We start from the raw sequence: 20,959 nt of genomic DNA, 5'->3' as shown, positions 1-20,959 counted from the left end.
ATTGCTAATAGGAAATGCTATTAACATGGTAGAAACTCAGTGTGCTAGTATTTACAAAATCGCTATTTTTGAAAATACAATAGTGCTTTGGCATCAATGAAGAGTCCGTGACAATATGACTTGCAAGTACAGACATATCCGGGAGAACGTATTTATGATCTAGTACTACTATTCATATAATCTAAAAACATGATCATTTTATTTATCTGAATAAAAAAAATCGAATTATCTCAATTTTATCGCTTTGTATGGCGGATTTGCATAAATGCACGTTTTCAGGATGAATACGAAATAAGTGGCAAAAGGGAGGATACCATTTACAAATTCAGTAAAATCCGCATGAGATTAAAGTTGCTTGTTACGCGTTGAAAAAGACATTATTTTTCGATTAGAGATGCAGGAATTGCTGGATGCTGGCATAACTGATATTCTAAATGGATTATTGCAGTAATTTGCGAAGCTGACCTACAAGACACTATAAACGAACTAATTTTGATAGCATGACTGGTGATACAACAAGATTCATTATTTAAGTCCACACTATCAGCCTTTCTTATCCTACCCTTGCTCATCTATATATATATATATATATATATATATATATATATATATAGAGGTGTACGTGAAGTAACGGAGCAATAATATGGTGGAAACGATGCTCTCTTGCCGGATTGCAGTTACTTCTCTTTGATAAAAACTTTAACCTTTTCCTTCCTTTCTTTTTTACTGAAATCCATGACATCGCTAATGATCCGTCAAGAACCTCCTACTTTCTTCCTTTATCAATGCTTATTAACGTTTCAAATGGAAAACTTTCCCAAGTATTTAAATTAATTTGACTTTAATCTTGAAAGTAACGAGTCAGATATATGTACTACTGCACTTTTTAAACAGTCTTTTATTTAAAATGGCCATATTTCAAGGAATGAGTTTTATAAAACAAAATATGACAATATTTACTGGTATCTTTCACTTTCGTGGCTTAATCCGTGCCATTTATATAAAAGTAATTAAAGTATTATGCGAAAAACTATAAACTAAGGGAGAATCATTTTTATCTGTTGTATACCGTTGTTTATCTTTACCATTCCAAAACGACGTACAAGAAAATAATGACTACTACCAAATACTATTATTATCATTATTATTATCATTATTATTGTTGTTGTTGTTGCGGTTTGTAATGGTCATTATTATTACTGCTACTACTAGTCCTGATAACGTCGTTACTGCAGTCGTAAATTGCCATTATCATTAAAAAAATTCGGGTGAATATTAGCCGTAATAGAGTCTTGGATTTTAATAGAGTATGATTTAATGTTACAGGAAGCACGAAGTATGGTATGATAAGACGTGACCGCAATAGTCGCTACCTCCGTCATCACGATGAAGAAGATGAAGCCAATGAAGTTACTGCTACTGTTCCTCTTGCCCCTCTGTTTGGGGCTGAGTATGCAAGAGGACGACCTCGTGTTCGATGATGTCGGAGAGGAGACACCAACCGCAGCTGCGGAGTCGGAGCCTCGCCAACATCAGCAGTCACGCGATAATGTCTCATTGAAGGAAAAAACGACGTCGTCGACTACGCTGCCAAAATATGCCAAAAAATGGCAACGAAACCAGAAGCTATTGCCAATACGCGATTCTATCGCAACAGTTGGTCATGTCTTCAAGTTTCGCATATCTAAAGACATATTTATCGGAAATCTTGATTATTTCGAGGTAAGAGCGAGAGAGAGAGAGAGAGAGAGAGAGAGAGAGAGAGTTTTCAAAATTTATCTTATACGGAGACAATGATCTTGTCTTGGCAGGAAATTTTCCGTCAAAAGTATTTAGTTGCCCTTTACCGCTCCAATTCCTACCACTTAAGCTTGTAATCAACAATTAGCTTTGATTAGCCAAGATTAAGCAACACGCGCTGCATTTACATAACGGTAATTAATTTTTATAATAATTCATGCAAACAAACAAATGAAATTATCAAAATAGAATTTTCCGAATGCAGAGATTCGTAAAAGAGCGACAATTTTCCCTAAAATTCTCAGCACTTATTTAACAATTTGGTTTGGTAGTCGTTTTCTAATTTTCCACCCACACGTGACAAGTCGTGCAACAAGGTAGAAATAGAATTATCACCCAGTCTAAGTATATCGAGTTGCCGGCAATGACATTTAAGCGGAAGGTTCATTGAAAGTTTTATCGATGTGGAAGTGATAAATTCGTGGACTCGTGAAACTGTGAATCAATATGTCTGGATGCCATCACTTGGAATTCTTGCGTACGAGCGCCCTAAATGCAATCCATTACCGCACGCAAACTCGTAAGGGCAATGGAACATCGCGTCGCTATTAATGACGACGTAGTCGACGAGTCGGCCAAATCCCTATCTATAGTCGATTACTTTATTTCATCGATTGCTCAAAACGGCTGATTGCCACGAGCGAACCCGGATTGTTTCGCGCGACAAACTACGATAAATGACGATAAATGGTAAACTCGTGCCCTCCATTCTGTATATAATGAAATTACAGCCTGCTTTGTGTAATTTCATATATACCTCGTTTCTAGCTACCTGCATAATGTGCATTTGTACTTACTTATGATCAAATGAAAGAAAAAATGAAAGAACGGGAAAGAGAAAAATCGAGTAGAAGTGATGGTGTAGTGTGTGGTAAAGGAGAACGGGTAAAAATGACTTTGTCATTAGTTCGGCGAGGAGAAGCAGGACACGACGATGAGCAGATAAAATTATCGATCGAAAGTATCGAATCCATCGTCAGACGTTTCGTAGAAATTTTCAAGTAGCAAAATATGAAAAAGCATAAGTACGAGCATATGTTTGAGGCGCTTAATAGCCAGGAGGGAGTCGGAGTAGTGTACCTTGTCACGTAAATAAGTAGTCGAGTTTGAATTTAGAAGTGAGAAAATTCATGGCGGCATCAAAAGTGACTATTTCGAGACACGTGTCTCTCGCTCGAACCATTCGCTGGCAAATTTTTTTTCTTCTTCTTGCTTCATCGTCATCGCCATCTTGCTCTTGTTACGATAGTTTACGTCGAGCGTTGACTATGTGGACGGCTGCCAGACACAGCGAGTCTATTGTCGAGGCAACCGACCTGTCGACCCGACGACGATTCCTCCTTCTCTCAACCCCTTCTCATTACTCCTACATAGCATTAGGTCTGCTCATCTCTTATATTATTACTGGCTGTCGTCTCTTCGAACGTGTCGCTCATATCAGCACGTATGCCGACCCTCCTGGCTCGTCCTCTTCTCGAGCTCAGCTTCGTTTCTAGTCACTCTCATGGCCTCGTTTTTATTGGAATATCAGCTACTACGACTGCTTAAAAATAGCGACACAATGGGCAGAGATAATAAGCAAATTCGTCCCATGATGGAATCACGAGACATCTATTGGTATATTCGAATCGAACGAGCCATTCAATTTTTCATGGATTAAGCGTACTGCGATCCGATAACCAACGATTAATCACTTACATCGAGACTTAAATACTTTGGTGTGACAGATTAAATAGAAAAGGTATTGCTTCGAAAACAATCGATACCTTAAATTAATAAGCTCCCTATCAGTCGCTTTTACGATTGTTCAATATTAAAACCCATAATTGCTTTGTTTTCCATTCGTATGGTCAGAAATGTTTAGGCGTATAAGCATCGAGAAGCTGAGCTTAACGATTGGATTTCAATCTAAGGATCTTCCATAAAGATCGTGAGTGAATAAGGAATGAGGCGAATCGTTAACGAGAGAGGGCGAAGGGCCCTCTATTACGCCTAATGAAATCTGTTATCTCGTAATAAAAAAGGGATTTAAATGTTTCGCCTGCTACTGCTGAAAGTTTTACCGGAATTTTCCAACTGTGACCAAAGTTGAAATGCGTGGAATACGAAGGGCCGCTGTTTACGTCTTGTGATTCGTCTATTCGTGGTCTTTTTCTTTTTTTGTTTTTGTTTTTGTTTTCTCATTTGGTTTTACAAGCGTTAAAATGAATACACTTCGAATGCAAGACAAGATTGTTTCTCGCATCAGATGTGGTCGCCCGAGGAATTTTAATGCGTCTCCTTTGTCTGGCAAAAGTCGCCCGTCCCCGTGTAAGAAGAAATCGTTCCGCGACTCGGCAAAAGTGGCGAAAGTGCGCTACTGCGGTAATATGCGATTAATTGCCGATTACGTTTTTTGTGAATTGCGAAAACACTTTCTCGATTTGCAAGAGGGCAATCGAGTATTTATAAAACTTCCAATTTTTACATCTATAATACGTAAATCGTGAATTATAGTCAATTTGATCGTGCTTTCGTATTAATCAAATACACGGCTCTAATGCTTACGAAAGTTCCTATTAAAAAAAAAAACAATAAAACAAAAAAACATTTCGATTATAATGTTGATCGAGGACGCAGATAAAGTAATTGGCTGCCGCCGAGGCTTTTGAAATTTTTTTCTAATCTTACTTGATCTTTGTATTTACGGAGATAAAGTTGAGAAGAAAAATTTAATTGCATTGGATGAGCTTCTATTACGCGGATTTTTAAACAATTTTGTATTATCTCTGTAAACGGAGTTGTATGCCATAACTGGTATAATGACTAAATGACGAAAGTGCGTATCAATAGCAAGAGTTCAGTGCCTGAAATGTGCACGATCTTTGTGAAAAATATTTTTATTGGTCTTGTCCCACGTAATGGATAAAATCATAAAATATATAAAATAATCCGCAAAAACTATCCACAATATATGTCATTTCATTCATAATACCATGGCTTTAGGTCAATCAATTAAACCTTTTTAGAATTAAAATTTTCATGACACATAGAGTTTTAATTAAAATGTTTAAAAAGTAAATTTGTGTACGAAGCTAATAAACGTACGAAATATTTTGTCCACAATTATTTGTTGTGAGAATTACGTCAACTTGACAATCACCGCCGTCTCTATACACAATAATACGCATATTTTTATTTATTTTTATAATCATACAAAGTTCATCGAGCTTCGTGTGACTGAGGATGCGATGGGATCTGGCAATAACATAAATTAGTAGCGAATTAAATGTTTTAATACTACTTTGATCGTAAAAATAGCGATCGAATGAAATAATTTCGTCGTACGAATTAATATGCTTTCACTAAATAGTATTTAATGAGAATCTAATGAAATAAATAGAGAGATGCAGAATTTATAAAAGCAAGAGACCGAAGAAGAACATGATGGATGCGAAAGCTCTTGAAAATGCTTAAAGTTGGCAAACTTTTATAATATCCATCCAATGCATATATTTAATTGAAAAGGGTTGGAAGAGTTATCAAAGCGTAGATTGAATAATAATAATAATAATAATAATAATAATAATAATAATAATAATAATACTAATCCAACAAATACTCTATAAAGGGACATCAATTTGTGAAACTTCTTTTCAATACTCAAAAACCAAACAGCATTTGTAATTAGCAAGTTTATCAACAAGATTTGAAATATTCAAAATTATCGTTGTTCTTCATATTATTTCACTTATTATTTCATATTATTAATTATTATTAATTATTATTCATGTTTTATACTCTAATATAGAATCAATGATGTATAAAGTGTCAATAAATATGCATGCGCTGTACATAAAATGAGAGGATTTTCACAGCTAAACTTTTACGATCTTACAACTTGCATAAATTACAAGTTGTGTATCGCACGTGTCCCGATGCTCCTTTCTCCTTGTATACTCGAGAGCCGGAGTGCGGCTGTTTAAAATTCGAGCTCGCCTTTGCTGTTGGTTGCTTTTCTCAAGAAGAAGCTCCGATAAATTCGTTCAAAGTTCATCTCCCAGTCTAAATCATTTTTCTTCGACGAAGCGCTTTTCCCCGATGTACGCCATGCGAAATTGCCCTGAAGTTGCTGGCTACTCTTGTCGGGTGGAAGGGGAAAGAAAGCCAGAGCCTGAATTGGAGAAATGCCCCCGTGGCCGGTGAACGAAGTACCCTCCAAACGACATAGAGGAGAAGACCTTTTTTATTCGTTTTCTCTCCTCCTTCACACCACCCCCGTCCCCCTTCCCCCAACCACCAACCACCAACCACCAACAACATTCTTCAAAAGGAATTGAAAAATCGCTGTCATAATGTATTGCAGGCACACGGCCTTGGGAGCAAGACTCTGCCTCGTTGGCTGCGTTGGGACGAGCCGGCCAACGTCCTTAGCGGCGTGCCTTCCCGCAAGGATTTGGCACGCAACCCCATAAGCATCACCGCCTACGGGAAAAACGAGGAGGTGGCCCAAGGCTCCTTCACCATCCATGTGGTGCCGGAGAATCGCGAGCGTTACAAGCACGGCGACGGGAAGGTATCATCTCACCATCATTGTATTTCTCGTCCTTTCACAAACTACTTTACCTTAGTATATCGACTTTTTTTTCTTTTTCTTTTCTTTTTTTATTTTCTTTTTTTTACGGCATTTACTAATTTCCAGCCTTAATATTAATAATCCGGGCGATCTAAACGATCTTAAGTAGCGTATCGGAGATATATAGATATATTCGATGTCACTCCCATCGTCAGGGCTTCTATCGTAACCCACCACCCGACTGCCGGGCAATCGCGCATTACATTCCCATCGAATCTTACACTCCACCACCCTCTTTTCAATAAAGAGGGTTTTCCGAGCGGAGGAAGGAAAATCCTCTCGGCTTTATTGCATACTTTTGCGCGAACGCGTTTAACATTAAGAGGCCAATGGCACCTGAATTCAAACGTCATAATGGCGAGCACGTTCGGACGATCGATCAAACGTCGTCTCGCGACGTTAAGTTATTAAAGCTCTCGGAGATGGGCGAAAGACGAATTGCTGGTCGTGAGGAGAGATAAAGCTCGAGCGGAGCGTCCTCGGGTCGCCCACTCGTGTATCGTCGCCGACCGACGGCAATTTACCCGCGAGCCACTTTATACCTTTTGAACTTACAGAAAACATGCCGAGAGGAGCAGGACCGCACAATGCTGACGATCCTGATCGATGCGAGGTACGACAGCCTCAATCCGAGCACCAAGGTCAACGCGCTCGAGAACCTCGCCGGCTTCTTGGGACTGCACACGGTTTGTACTCGCCGTAACACCTACTCATCCACATCCTCCTCCTCCTCTACCACCTAATCCACCTAATCGGACTTTCCTTCCCTCACCGGATTTATTTCGCCGCCCTCTCTTTTGGTTAATGAGGGCCGAACCGCATCCGCATCCACTCTCTTAACAAGTCTCAATTGGTGCAATTTATCGACGAAGCCTTACAGCCTGTTCCAGGAGATTAGCACGAGTGCTCGAGCACCGCTACCTAGCCAGGACCGAGAGCACGGCAAATCCGGGCTTCGTTGCCGAGCACTTGGCCGGCACCGCTTAATTAATATAATATTGCGGGTTTCGTTGTTTCGCGTTGCGCTCGCGTTTCTCAATTATCATAGAGCAAATTGCTCTTGATAAGCCGCGGAATCACCACGGAACCACTTCCACCAAGTTGTTTTCACCAGCGTCTTTATTGCTCGTTTAGCATATCGAGTCCTTTCGATGCCATTTTAAGCACCCAAGTGCGCATAAATGGTCCCAGGCGATAATGGGCTCGATGGCATTCTTAAGGATTTGACAATTCTGATTATGAATTGAGACGATTGGTCGATCGATATGTTTTCAAACAGTGACAAAGTTAATTTCCACGGAAATTTCTATAGAATTCACACGGCATTTGTAATTACTGCGATAATTATGTCCGTGGAAATCAGAATTATCCATTTTTTTTTTTTTTTTTTTTTTTTTAATGTAATTGCTTACTCTTCTCAGAATTAAAGGCCGAATTGAAGAATTAAAGCGATCGAATATATGCCAACAGAGGGAAATAAATCTTGTTACTCGGTAAATGGCTAATTAATATTATTCAAAAAAATTTGCCAAATATTTTATTGAATTTTACGAGGGGGTTTTTAAGGGAAAAAATTCTCCATAATATTTACCTATAAAAGGGATAATAATAAATTTCGAGGAAAATTGTACACACAAAGAATAAAAGTATGCGTATCAACTTACACGCATAACATGGTAAATTGAACTTTCAAAATTTATTCAAGCCACAATTTATATTAATATTAATGGAAAAATAACACATTTTTATTAAAACAATAATTTTTCTTTTTTCAATAAATTACTAAGCATTATGTTTGATGAAGATTACTTATTTTTTTCCCTTATAGCGCAATATCGTATTAATTGCACGTTATTGGCACAAAAATAAAAAAAATACAAATATGGGGGGGGGGCTGTCGTAAAAGCACTTTTACATTTGCAAATTTAGCGATGTAGATGCGACAGAGTACGTACTAATCTTTAAAACTGTTGCGATTACATTGCAATATATCATGAGGTTCGCGTTCTAGCGAAATTCCATTAAATAATGAAACAATAACCGTTACATTCGTATCAGTCGACATTATATTCTTACATTAAAGCTTCCTTTCATCTCCTAATAATTAAATGAAATAATAATAATGATAAAGATTATGTTAATGCTAATAATATAAAAGCATAGAGAAGCTTCATTCTTAATATACTTTGAATATTTTCAAGATCGACTATAGTCTGAGGAATTTTCTTCCTCTATTCATCTCAACGAATCTCTTCCCAACGAATGACGTTACGCTCAGTAGTAAAAATCATAGTCGTAAATAACGATCTCGGACTTCTTGCCCATCGAATTGGATATTCTTATGGTGTGCCGTCGGTCAGATTTTGCTACTTCTCGACGCATAACAGCATCCCCGTTATAACGACACCGGCAATACTTTCATTTATAAAGCAATGGAACGGAAGTGCAAAGCGCCTCGAGCTCTGGTAAAAAGTCGACTAGATTTTCAACGGGCCGAGTATCAATTAATCGCATTACTCGGATATAATATGCTGCCTTCGCACCTCGTAAACTCGATTATTTATTAAAGCCCGAGATGGTTTGCAGCGCATATAAACCGGCCGGCATTGTGATAAAGGCCCGAGCCTCGCTTAAGTATAATAATTTATCGAATTAACAGGGCCAACTCCCGGTTTTATTAAACGCGTCATTAACCAAACTTATCTATTCGCGCGTTTGTCACGCCCGACCGTTGTGCCTCTTCCTTCCGCCCCTTACTCCTCCTCCAGCCTCGTGTCACTTAAATATTCAGGCTACAAGGGCAGCGCCATTCGTCCCACTCGACTCGAGTCTCGGATAAGAAGTGCTTTGTAATATAAAGGCAAAGTGGTGAGAAGAGAAGCAGAGGGGAGGGAGGACAGAGAGAGAGAGAGAGAGAGAGAGTGAAAGAGAGAGAGAGAGAGAGAGAGAGACAGAGTGAATGAGAGCGTCAAGATGAACCAACGTCGGAGTAATCATTATTGTAATGCGTTTGTATTCTTCTGGATTCACAGAGCTCGTTGTCCATGTACCCGGACTCGGAGAAGCTCTATTCCAGCAGTCCGCTGAGCAACGGCGGCTCGTCGGTCGTACTCTCGGGACCGGGGAACATCAGCCGACGCCGAGAAAAGCATTCGACGCTGGTGCAATGGCAGGTGAGTGATGGAACGTGGAGGATTCCCTCGTCGCCCGAGCTGTCGAGGGGGCCGAGGCTTTAGCATCGCGACTGGGGAGGATCTCGTGGAGGTACCACTCCACGAGTTTAGAGGAGCGCTTTTAGCAATTTTTAACTCGCGAGGAATGTCTTCTGGCCGCCATGAGCTTTCACTGTTAATTTACAACATTAATGCCTAAAGATTTTTCTCTCCCAAGGCAGGCGAGTATCATTAAACGAAAAGATGCGAGACACGCGAGCCCGCATTAATCGTCATTGCAGATGCGAAAGCGAGAGAACGGGATGAGGTGGTAGGGAGAAGGGGGCGATAGAAAATGGTTGGTATCGAGGGGAGGCCGATTGGATGCTCGAGAGCGTCTCGACAAAACTATGAGGTACATTTTCCGTCATTGTTGCGATGCGACAAGAATAGAGTTGCGAGACACGCGACAGCTGTACAGACCACTGCACACCGCTGGAAAATTTCTTGTACTTGGCTTGGCAGTGAAATTTTCATTCGCGACACTTTGCTTGGTTAAATATTCAAAGCAGTTTTCCTGCTTACGGCTCGCTCGACGCTCTATGCTCTCTAAGTTTTCCTAAAAACTATGTTAATAAATTTGTCCCTTAAAAATATTAGTCCCAACAACGTTTCTCATTACCGCCCACGATGTCACTGCAAATATTTACCGTCGTTATCTCAGCTGCTCTCGCATTCTCCATTTTTAACTTGCCATTCGAGACTTGTCAAAAATTCCATTAAAAAAAAAACAAACAAACAATTGAAATCGATCGTTTAATCAGTCGCGGTGATACTACTCATTCAAATTCACAGAGATGCACGCACACTAATTACCATACGAGTCTATTTATAGTGGCTGTATTTAATAACTTCATTATGATACATATAATTGTAAAAATTTTGCGTCAATTTATTATGGAAATGTATTATACGACCAAAGAACTGCAGTCTAAAAATTTTCTCTCACTATTTAACGGGTGACACGCCAAAAAATAAAAAAAAACGGCCAACCAATCATTTTTTAGCCTCTAACTAAGGTAATATAATCAGCGAACTAAACTATAGTCAACGAATATAAATGAAGAAACGATTTACAAATTGCAAAGGACGCCGGCACTCGTCCTTCGAGCCTTAATGTCGTTATTTTGAAATAGTTGAAATGGACTTAACATGTTGGGTGTCGCGTTAAAGCAATATCGAGAAAATATAGCGATGGGCAAAAAGTAAAGGGCAACGGCTACGAAGCTGCGAGGTGAGTATTACACGGAGTAGCGTACCCGAGGCAGGACGAAGCTCGTTAAATTTTTAAATATTAAAATACGAACTTGTGGCTTATCGAGCGCCCCCGTAGGTTGGCTGCGACGGTCACTTTTGGCCTCACGAGATTAACACGATCAAGCTGATACCGGAGCAGGCGATGGACGGAACCTTGTCGGAGGTGATGCAGCTCCCGGTGTACCAGTGGCGCGTCTGGAGCGATTCGAACGGCTATGAGCGCAATCGGCGCGAGACCACGGGCTCGGGTGACAATTTCCTCCCAGACGAGGAGGAAGATGAGTACGACGAGGAGGAGTACGACGACGAGGACTATGACACTAACGAGGGTATCACTGAGTCGCCCCAGCAACCCAAGCAGAAGACCACCGGACATCAGACAGGCGTCGTCGACGAGCACCCGCACAGGCACCATCACGGCGAGGACAGCATCGCCGGCATCGGCGCCGACATCAACGTAAGTGGACTCGAGTTACTCGGGGCTATCCTCGATGCTTAACCCCTCCCTGCCCCCATCCCGTCTCCACGACTCCACACCCACTGCCGCTAGAGACAGACTTGTAAACTTTAGGCAAATAAACTCTTTTTAAAGAACGAAGAGGACTTCGTATGGAGGAACGAGGGGATCGATAACGCCATTTTCAATTCGACGACGGCGAGCGCCACGACCCCGTCAACTCCATCCGTAAGTCTTGAAACAAAAATTAACCGAAGCATCGCCTATGGCTGTTTGATAGTTGATCTACATAGAAGGCTTTTAATTTTCATTACGATCCTCGTTACTACTCGCAGGCCCAGTTCTAACGAGAAACGAGAGTATTTTTTTTTATTTTTTTTTTTTTGTATGTATTATATCGGCTGCACAAAAGCTCTGAGATCTTTTTCTAAACGCTTGTGAAGATAGTACTTATAAGCGCTTCTAGTGTCTGTCTATAATAATAATAAGCTTTATGAAAATTTGCACCATATCTCTTGCGGGTTTATACATATGTACTTATTCATGTCCACTGTAAAAAAGAATACCCAGTATTCGACACCACATTGAGTATATGATAAAAGAAAGAAAGAAAAAAAGACAAAAAAGAAGAAGTATACATATGTACTTATTCATGTCCACTGTAAAAAAGAATACCCAGTATTCGACACCACATTGAGTATATGATAAAAGAAAGAAAGAAAAAAAGACAAAAAAGAAGAAGAAGAAAGAGAGAGAGAGAGAGAGAGAGAGAGAGAGAGAGAGAGATAAAATATTAGTATTGCCTGTTAAAGTGAAATGTCACGTAGATAAAATGTCGCTTTGCACGATCGGCTGAATTTTATTACAAAATCATGCGCCCCTAAAGAACGTAACCTTTCGCTTACGTAAAGTCAATAATTTACAGACTTTGGTCGCACTTTTGTAATGAGTTTGGTCGATGTTAGAACATATTAGTCGATCAGCATGAGGTAAATACTTAGCTCGATGTACAGTCTCACGAGGCAAAGCAGAAAAGAGCAACGAAAATTTTCACAATTCGTAACTAACAGTAATTTCTGCCACACATCGCATCTACTAACATTTCGCAGACTATAGCTGTTACGTTATCACCGTCATCAACGTCATCGCCATCCACATCCATATTGACATCGACATCGACATCGACACCCACACCAACACCAACACCAACACCGACGTCATCATCATCCTCAACAACAACAACAACAACAACAGAAGCAGTAGCAGCAGAAATAACAACAACACCACCATCATCCTCAACGACAAAAAGTGCAAGTGCAACCGCAACCGCAACGAGCGACTCTTCAACGACGACGACATCCATAGCAACTGCAGAACCCTCGAACTCGAGCATAACGCCTCAAGAACCATCTAATCCAACGATCGCTAACGCAACTACGACGACGACGACGACGACGACAACAGCTCGAACAACGTTCGACGGCACAATCGAAAGCTTAACCACAGAGACGCCAGTATCATCGGCCGATACTAATGCGACGCAACCTTCGACCAACTCTGTCTTCCAATCAACATCGAGCAACAACGTCTCAACGGACGTGCGCTCAACGATGGACAACGAAGATTCGCTCACAACTAAGGAAGACTTGGAGAGTGAGACGGAATCCGACATAACGACGTCCATGCAGCCGAACATCTTCGTCGTCTCGGAATCGACGACGGCCTCGGGCTCTGGTGCAAGCATCGCCGAGGGGCTGCTACCAACATTCGACCCCAACGTCACGTCGATTCTCACTGTTGTAAATGCTACCACGGAGGAGGTAATGCTTATTTGCAAGCTCTGCTACGCGTGCCCTCGCCCATCGTCGCGCGATCAGCTACCCCCACCCGCCCACCCACTCATCCACCATCATTTTTTCTTTTGTACAGTTTAGTTGGCTTTTCTTTTCTTTTTATAGTGGGCTTCTCTATCACTTTATGTTTGTAAACACACGTTTATCGGATTTTGCACGAGTAGAAACTCATTCACGCACAATTCTCACCCCACTTTGCCTCTGGCGCAATACTGTAACGATTGAATTCTCGAGCGCCTCGTCGTCGTTACTGACCGGTCAACGAAATCTGCAATGCCGCGGATCATTAACTTCTAATTCCTACGATTGTGCAATTTCATTTACGGACTACGCGACTACTTGACTATTACACTAAACATGCAATATTCATCAGTCTCGGTACGCTAGACTGTGTCCCAAGACAGCCGACAGTTTTGCTGAACCTGCCGAGACGACGAAATTTTCACAACGATAACATTAAATATCTCGAACACGTGCTCATTAACGGTCTCTATTAACGTATGTATTGAAAATTTTTCAATTAACAGCCCTGCAACAGCCAAAGTTCAAAAACAAAAAGATAAGAGAAAAAAAAAGAGTCGGAAATTAAAGCTGAAACTCACATTTAACAGTCGCCGCAGCCAATGAAACGAAAGCAAAGAATTGACGTTTACAGTATTGCAATAAAGGTAGCATATATGTATATTATTTGCTTATTCGTGATACGCTCAAAGAGTATCATCATCATCATCATTATTGTCGCACCTAAATCTTAGCACCGATCATTCTTTCACGCATCACGCGTACACATTATTTTCTGTGTAATCTTTCGTTTTTTATTGTACAGCTCACTATGGCATATAATAATTTCTGTTTCAACAGGTACTCTTTATCAACTTTGAGTTTTATAGTTTACTCTATTTTTTTTTTTGTTTTTTGTTTTTTATTATACGCATACGAGTAATGGTGTAACATTAACGAAAGTAATAAACGACGGGATGCACGAGGGAGGCTCGTTACTTATGTTTGACTTTTTTCTATTAGTATACGGACGCTTTCGTGCCTTCGAGGGAAGTTCCATTAATCGTAAACTTTACAACTTCTCAGTGGAATGATAATGTGACGGAGAGCGTACCCGCAAGATCTTTCGATCCCGTCGAAGGTATTCATATACCCGAGTACAATTCGACCAACAGCACTACAAGGTACTTTGGCCTTCTGTCCTACAAGTTATAAAGTTTTTATATACCATCAATCGCAACAATGAAACTCAGCTGATTACTTTACGGATTAACGACTCTTCTCTATTTTGCATTTAATTAATTACTTATATGTTTCTTGTTGCCTTTGGGTTTTTCTTTTAAAACTAATATTACGTATTTATTCCCTACAGAATCAATTATTTCTTGAGAAATATAAAAGTTTTCATGATTAATAAAGCTAACTCAAGGTCAATTCTCAAAATACAATTTAAAAAATGTACGAATTACGACAAGCAAAATTAATTATCTTACGTAACATCGACATTAGTGCGTCAATTAATTTGCGAAATTATTTCGACTTCCGTTTCACTTAACATAGAATTTACACTACAGCCAAATAACTAAATTTCTTATAAATTAACGAATGCTCCTTCACAAAATAATATACTTTATGACTAAATGAATTTCAACAGCACAACGACATTATCAACAACGATATCAACAACCCCATCTACTCCGATAGTTCCCAATACTACCACCAGTGAGTCAACGACGATGCCTAGTAGTACTAATACCACGACTAAGATGCCAGAATCCACCTCGACGACGACTACGATGTCGACGACGACCACGACCACTACGACCACGATGATGACGACGACAACGACGACGACGGCGGCGACAACTAAACAATCGCAACCAAGCACTACGGAAACTCTAAAAATTGAGTATGGCGTGCGCAACTTCCCACCCAAAGTAGAATCAAGACTGAAGAAGATCCCGATAACCCAGGGCAAATTACTGAGCTACACGATACCCGAGGACGCTTTCAGCGATCCCGAGGATGGAAACACTAGACAATTAAGACTCAGAATCTATGAGAAAGGAGCGCCCCTCAAGTCAACTTATTGGCTGCAATTCAATGAGGACACCCAAGAAGTTTACGGATTGTAAGTTTAAAGTTCGTTCCACACCCGTAATTGCAGTTTATTTATTATCAATATTCGCCCGACTAACCCATTGTGTCATAGTCATTTTTACATTTTACATTATACAGCGCAACTCGATATAATGCAAATTATCTACAAAATTTTCATCTTCTATCCAATATAGAAATATATAGGACTCGCACTCCCATAGTCTGTAGCATTTTGTCTCTTTGTAACTGAAGTGTAACTATTTGAAAGGCTACAATATTCATTTAGAATTCGGAAAGTTTGAGAGAAAGTGATGGGTGAGACAAACGCGTTAATCGGAGTAATATTTGCCGAGCCCCCCGTAATAGTGAATATGCAGAAAACAATTTCAAAGTTGTTGGAAATTCTCCCCAAGAACGTGAAATTGACATGCCTTTCCATGCATGCCTATTTTGTCTCTCCTTTGCATCAAAGACTTTTCTTTCTTTTATTCTTTTTTTCTTCTTTTTTCACTGACATAACATGCCGCAGAGTATACTTAATTTAGAAAAAAAAAGAAAAGAATTCTTCATTCATCATTCATCATCATTACAACTTTCTATAAGATATTAATGGATTTTAAAGTTTTGTGTGTGTGTGTGTGTGTGTGTGTGTGTGTGTGTGTGTGTGAGAGAGAGAGATAAAATATTTGATTCCATATCTTGGACTATTCAGTCGTGAAAATGTAGTTTAATATTAGTAATAAAAATACAATATAACGTTTATACATATATATATATACACTTCATTATTAATCAATTAATTTATTGATTTTTCTTTAATTTTTTTTGTATAATTAAAATACTATTAGATAATAGTTAAATTGTTATTGATGCATTTATTTGAAATTCGAATTAAGATCAATTATATTATTGTACCAGGTCAATAATTAATAAAAATAAAATCTCAAGTATGATCTGCGTGATCGATAAAGTAGATTACTTTTTTATAATGGATAATACAGATACCTGTGATACTTTAATACCATATGGGGAGAAATAATGTTAATCGAATATTTTTATTATTTATCAAATTCGAAAAATCATTGCAACATAATATAATAGTTGATCATAGTTTTGAAGAAGACTATGATACTTTTTACATTAATTAATATTGCATGTAAATTTTTACTATTTATACGCAAAGCTTCAATCCTGAATTATGATGTATTTATTAATATTTCGATTTATTTTATTTATGTATTTATTATTATTTTTCTTCTTAATACATGTAATTTGTTTGCCTTTCAGACCTCTTGAAGAATATTACGGACCATTTGCTTTTGAAATTAGAGCTATTGATAGCGAAGGTCTAACCGCAAGTAACAGACTTGATGTTTCCGTGCAGCAACATAAACAGATTAGAGCTATGAATCATGAATTTCACCTTTATCTGAAAATTGAAAAGAGGAGTGAATTCAAGACAAACGTGGATTGGGAATTAAAGGTTAGCAGCGGCACTCGTTCGAACTATTTAAAATATCGAATGATAGAGTAACTTAGATGAAGAGTAAGAGTAACAGGCATTAGAACGAAAAGTTACATGAATTTTCAAATAATATGATAGACAAAGCACGCGTATTAAAGACTTATATTACAATTATTTATGATATCTTGATCCATCTGATATAATATCACAAGAATGTCATAATACAAATTGTTTAAGACGTGAATATTGTTAAACAGAAATGATCACCTTGAAAATTATTGTAATAAACGATATATGATAATTACTCAAATCAAAATACAAACATAAAATATAATTAGATCGTTATAATATTACCAGCAAGTCCGTTCCTTTTGCGAATAATAATGCAGAAAAAAGAAGATTATAATATGGATTTTTACAGGTAATGCGAAGTTTGGCTGAATTATACGGGGATACCGATCTGAACTACATAACCGTTCGATCCATCGATATTGATCGTGATCAAGCGATTTATACGTGGACGAATGATAGCTTGGCGAGGTCAAGCACCTGCCCCCAGGAAGAGATCAATAGGCTATATCGAGTTAGTTGAACCAATGTATTTTACGCTTTTCAATAGAATTTCTACAATTCGACCTAATTATTTAACGATCTACTTGAAATTACTTCCATCCGGTCTACAATCTTAGAAATATATCTAAACATTTAAGTGTGTGTGTGCGTGTATGAATAAAAGTATGTTTGGGTAAAAAAATTGTCAAGCTAACAAATTTTTTCACCATACTTTTGAGGCATTGAATATTTGTTGCGAGTCCAATTTCTCATATTCTATATTCTAAGTAAAAACAAAACCCAAACTTCTTTCAATCCTCGTGCAATTAATAATATTTTATCTTGTACAAATACAAATTAATGCTTTCCAATAGGTTCTTGTTCATGACGAAAAGACGGAAGATCCAAGCGAAGGCTTAATGCGTGTTTTGGGTCCCGAAATAAAGCCGAAGCGAGTAGTCTATCAAGGCTTAGAGCAATGCCAGCAGTCAAAGGAAACACAAATCAATAAATTCCCTGTACCAAGAAATCAAATTGACCAATTAAATGCCACCGTGGGTCAATTATTTGTGTACAGAGTACCAAAGGTAAACTAATACTATTTTATCATTTAGAATGTATAAATTGCATTGGTGGGGATAAATTAATGATAAGAGTATTATGGTATCTATTTAATATTTGTTTGACTATTTTCGACACCTTTTATAGTACTATAGACGCGACGTTGCTCGACATTTTTCTAATATCTATAATATTAAAATTATAGAATTTAAAAAAAAAAATTAAAATTGATAGTACTGTTATTTTCCGTATGAATTGACAATAGACAAATGATTGGTTGACTGGGGACGATGGGGGAGGCTTACACTTTAACGATAAAACTGTAATGTTTAAAGAGAGATTTAAAATGACATTGTCATGCTACCGTCGCGCATTATAAATATTATTACTGCTTTACAATCAGGACACGTTCTTCGACGAAGAGGATGGCGATACCGGAAGTATGAAAGCATCCCTACTGACTGCTAATCGTACTGAAATACCTCAATGGGATTGGCTACAATTTGACAGTAATAATCAAGAATTTTATGGCGTACCTTTGAAACAAGATATCGGGCGTAAAACATATCAGCTGATCGTTAAAGATAGAGAAGGTAAGTTGATGATATTAAGATGAAATGAAAATCGTATACCGAGACAAGAGTTTCAAAAATTTTGTAATACAAAACATAAAGTCCCCCTTCCACATCTGTGTTTTCTCGTCAAAACTTTCACCCAATTTACGCAGAGAGAAGATCCATGGATATCCTAAAGGCTTAAAATATAAATAGCTCGTTTAAATCTCGTGAGCCGTATAGATCTTCGGGCTTCTTTCACTTGCTTGCTTGCCATAAGCATTAATAATTAAAATTAATCCTTCCTCCCCCCTTGTTTAACCTTTCAACCCAAACCTTGTTTATCAAAAATCCAAATGTTAAGAGGCTGAGATTTGAGCGTAGGTTTGGAAGCAACTGACAGCCTCGTAGCCGAAGTGCATAGCGCGCCTATGCTACGTCACGTCGTCGAGATATCGATGACGCTGAACATGCCCTTAGAGGCGTTCGCCCACTCGGCCCTCAAAAAGCGCGAATTCATCCACAAGCTGCAGCGGCTCTACGGCGACAAGAACGCGAGCGCCATCTCCATCCTCTCTATCAACGGCAATCACGACACGACCACCGTAATCTGGCGGAACCTCAGTTTGCCAACGCAGGAGTGCCCGAGCGACGAGATAACGCGGCTGCGTCGCGTCCTCGTTAACGACAACAAGAGCTTCAGCGACGAGCTCGACCGCGAGTTCAACAGCGACAGCCATCAGCCGGACTTTGCCGTTATACAGATCACCGTAGGCAGCACAGGCGCATGCGGCAACGTCGGCATCGGTCGCCCCGAGATGCCGCCCCTCGACGACTCGACCTCCGTCGGAGCCACCCACGACGACTATCTCATTACCTTCGTCCTGCCGGCCATCATCATCGTAGCTATGCTACTGCTCGCCGGGCTAATCGCTTGCATTCTGTACAAGCGAAGGAGAAGCGGGAAGATGAGCGTAAGCGAGAAGGACGACGAGAGACAGAGCTTCCGTAGCAAGGGTATACCAGTGATCTTCCAGGACGAGCTCGACGAGAAACCCGATCCAGGTACGTATCGCTTATTGTTTTAAGTCAGTTCGCGTCGATCCCTGACCGTGGCCTTGCCGTGGCCTCACCGTAGACTCACCGTGACCTCACCGTGGTTCAATAACGCGAAACACCCACGCCGTCGACATTACGGCCGAAAAAATAAAATTACGTTATCTCGCCGTCCCTCCATGCGATATCCAAGTAAGGCAACTAAATAGAGGAAAATTAAGAGAGATCGGGACTCATTCTGGGGATTACTTCCAAAAGGCCAATTTCGCCGACTGACCCTCGACATCGGCGACTAAAAGTCGTAAATAAAAGTCTCGCAGCATATAAATGGCCGATGACACGTAAATTGCTAAATTGGCTGCTAAGAAAGGTATGATGAATTAACGGATGTTTGCTATCTCGTTTTCAGGCAACAAGTCGCCGATAATCCTGAAGGAGGAGAAGCCCCCGCTTCCACCGCCGGAGTACCAGCGCGCCGAGGACGGTGCCGACATCCCTATGCTCTCGAAAGAGAGTTCTGAGGAGCCGTACCAGCCGCCACCCCCCTTCGCCACTAATCGCGAGAACAGCCGCCAGAACCGGCCGAAACCGACCCCGACGTACAGGAAGCCGCCCCCGTACGTCCCACCCTAACATACCGGCCCAAAAAACGTCGCCGCAGCCGTGGCCGCCAACTCATCGGTGCACTCGCCCACGCGCAAGTATATGCTAGCGATGCTCGGCGACTCGCCGACGCATACGATCCACCACAACCACCAACAACACCACCAGCACCAACAACATCACCAGCACCAGTACCACCACCGCCAACAACATCAGACGACCACGACGACGACGATGCTCGTGCCGGCGCGCTTCCAAGGGCAGCTCAACAATGGCTTCCACGAGTCCCGCCTCGTCCGATAGACTCTTCCTCGCCCAGTGCTCAACGAATGACCATTATCGCTCGAACGCTCGGCGACGCTTATTTCCATTTATCTTCTGTCCCCCTTGTATCGTTACACTTCTTCAAGCGCCAATACTTAAAGAGAGAGAGAGAGAGAGGGAGAGAGAGAGAGAGAGAGTGCGCGTGTACGTGTGCCTGGTGCCTCTGTGTGTGTGCGCGCGTGCGTGCGTGCGTGCGTGTGTGCGTGTACGTGATGAGTTTGTGGCGAATAGGTGGGAGCAAGGGGAAGGGGACGGCGGATGCTGCGAAGGTTCACTCGCGAGTCCGCGGGCAGCTCGCGTTAGTGATATTGCGCTAGAGTGGCCGGTTTGTAAGTATCACAGGTCGTCTGCTTTTCTGTACTTGGGCTCTCGCGCGATTGCGCTTCTCGCTCGCTCGCCATTATTTACATTTTCGGAATGCGATTGTGATGCTGCCAAGAGTCAGGCGAATTCATACGTAACTTACGTACGTGGAACTATGCGTATGAAAGAACGAGTCAGATAACGAACGGCTGGAGGGTTTGGAAGATTCGATTGGAATTGGGGGGAG

General features: G+C 40.3%; 1 protein-coding gene across 1 annotated transcript in view; it reads left to right on the top strand.

Annotated features, from left to right (window-relative positions):
• LOC105366013 (dystroglycan) overlaps nucleotides 1-20,139 on the top strand; it is a 165,468-nt gene extending 145,329 nt beyond the window's left edge. Inside the window, exons 2-16 of the mRNA XM_011504316.1 lie at nucleotides 1,327-1,722; nucleotides 6,146-6,355; nucleotides 6,973-7,101; nucleotides 9,448-9,588; nucleotides 10,961-11,341; nucleotides 11,477-11,569; nucleotides 12,451-13,161; nucleotides 14,218-14,378; nucleotides 14,849-15,325; nucleotides 16,582-16,777; nucleotides 17,181-17,342; nucleotides 17,686-17,898; nucleotides 18,276-18,465; nucleotides 18,811-19,491; nucleotides 19,892-20,139. Of these exons, the coding sequence (XP_011502618.1) occupies nucleotides 1,387-1,722; nucleotides 6,146-6,355; nucleotides 6,973-7,101; nucleotides 9,448-9,588; nucleotides 10,961-11,341; nucleotides 11,477-11,569; nucleotides 12,451-13,161; nucleotides 14,218-14,378; nucleotides 14,849-15,325; nucleotides 16,582-16,777; nucleotides 17,181-17,342; nucleotides 17,686-17,898; nucleotides 18,276-18,465; nucleotides 18,811-19,491; nucleotides 19,892-20,115 (4,305 nt within the window). The 5' untranslated portion in view covers nucleotides 1,327-1,386 and the 3' untranslated portion in view covers nucleotides 20,116-20,139. The remainder of the gene's footprint in view (nucleotides 1-1,326; nucleotides 1,723-6,145; nucleotides 6,356-6,972; nucleotides 7,102-9,447; nucleotides 9,589-10,960; nucleotides 11,342-11,476; nucleotides 11,570-12,450; nucleotides 13,162-14,217; nucleotides 14,379-14,848; nucleotides 15,326-16,581; nucleotides 16,778-17,180; nucleotides 17,343-17,685; nucleotides 17,899-18,275; nucleotides 18,466-18,810; nucleotides 19,492-19,891) is intronic.
• The last annotated feature ends 820 nt before the right edge of the window (nucleotides 20,140-20,959 follow it).

This window comes from Ceratosolen solmsi, unplaced genomic scaffold (genome assembly GCF_000503995.2).
Source record: "Ceratosolen solmsi marchali unplaced genomic scaffold, CerSol_1.0 scaffold25, whole genome shotgun sequence".
NCBI lineage: Eukaryota > Metazoa > Arthropoda > Insecta > Hymenoptera > Agaonidae > Ceratosolen > Ceratosolen solmsi.
This window is presented reverse-complemented; position numbering and strand designations above follow the sequence as displayed.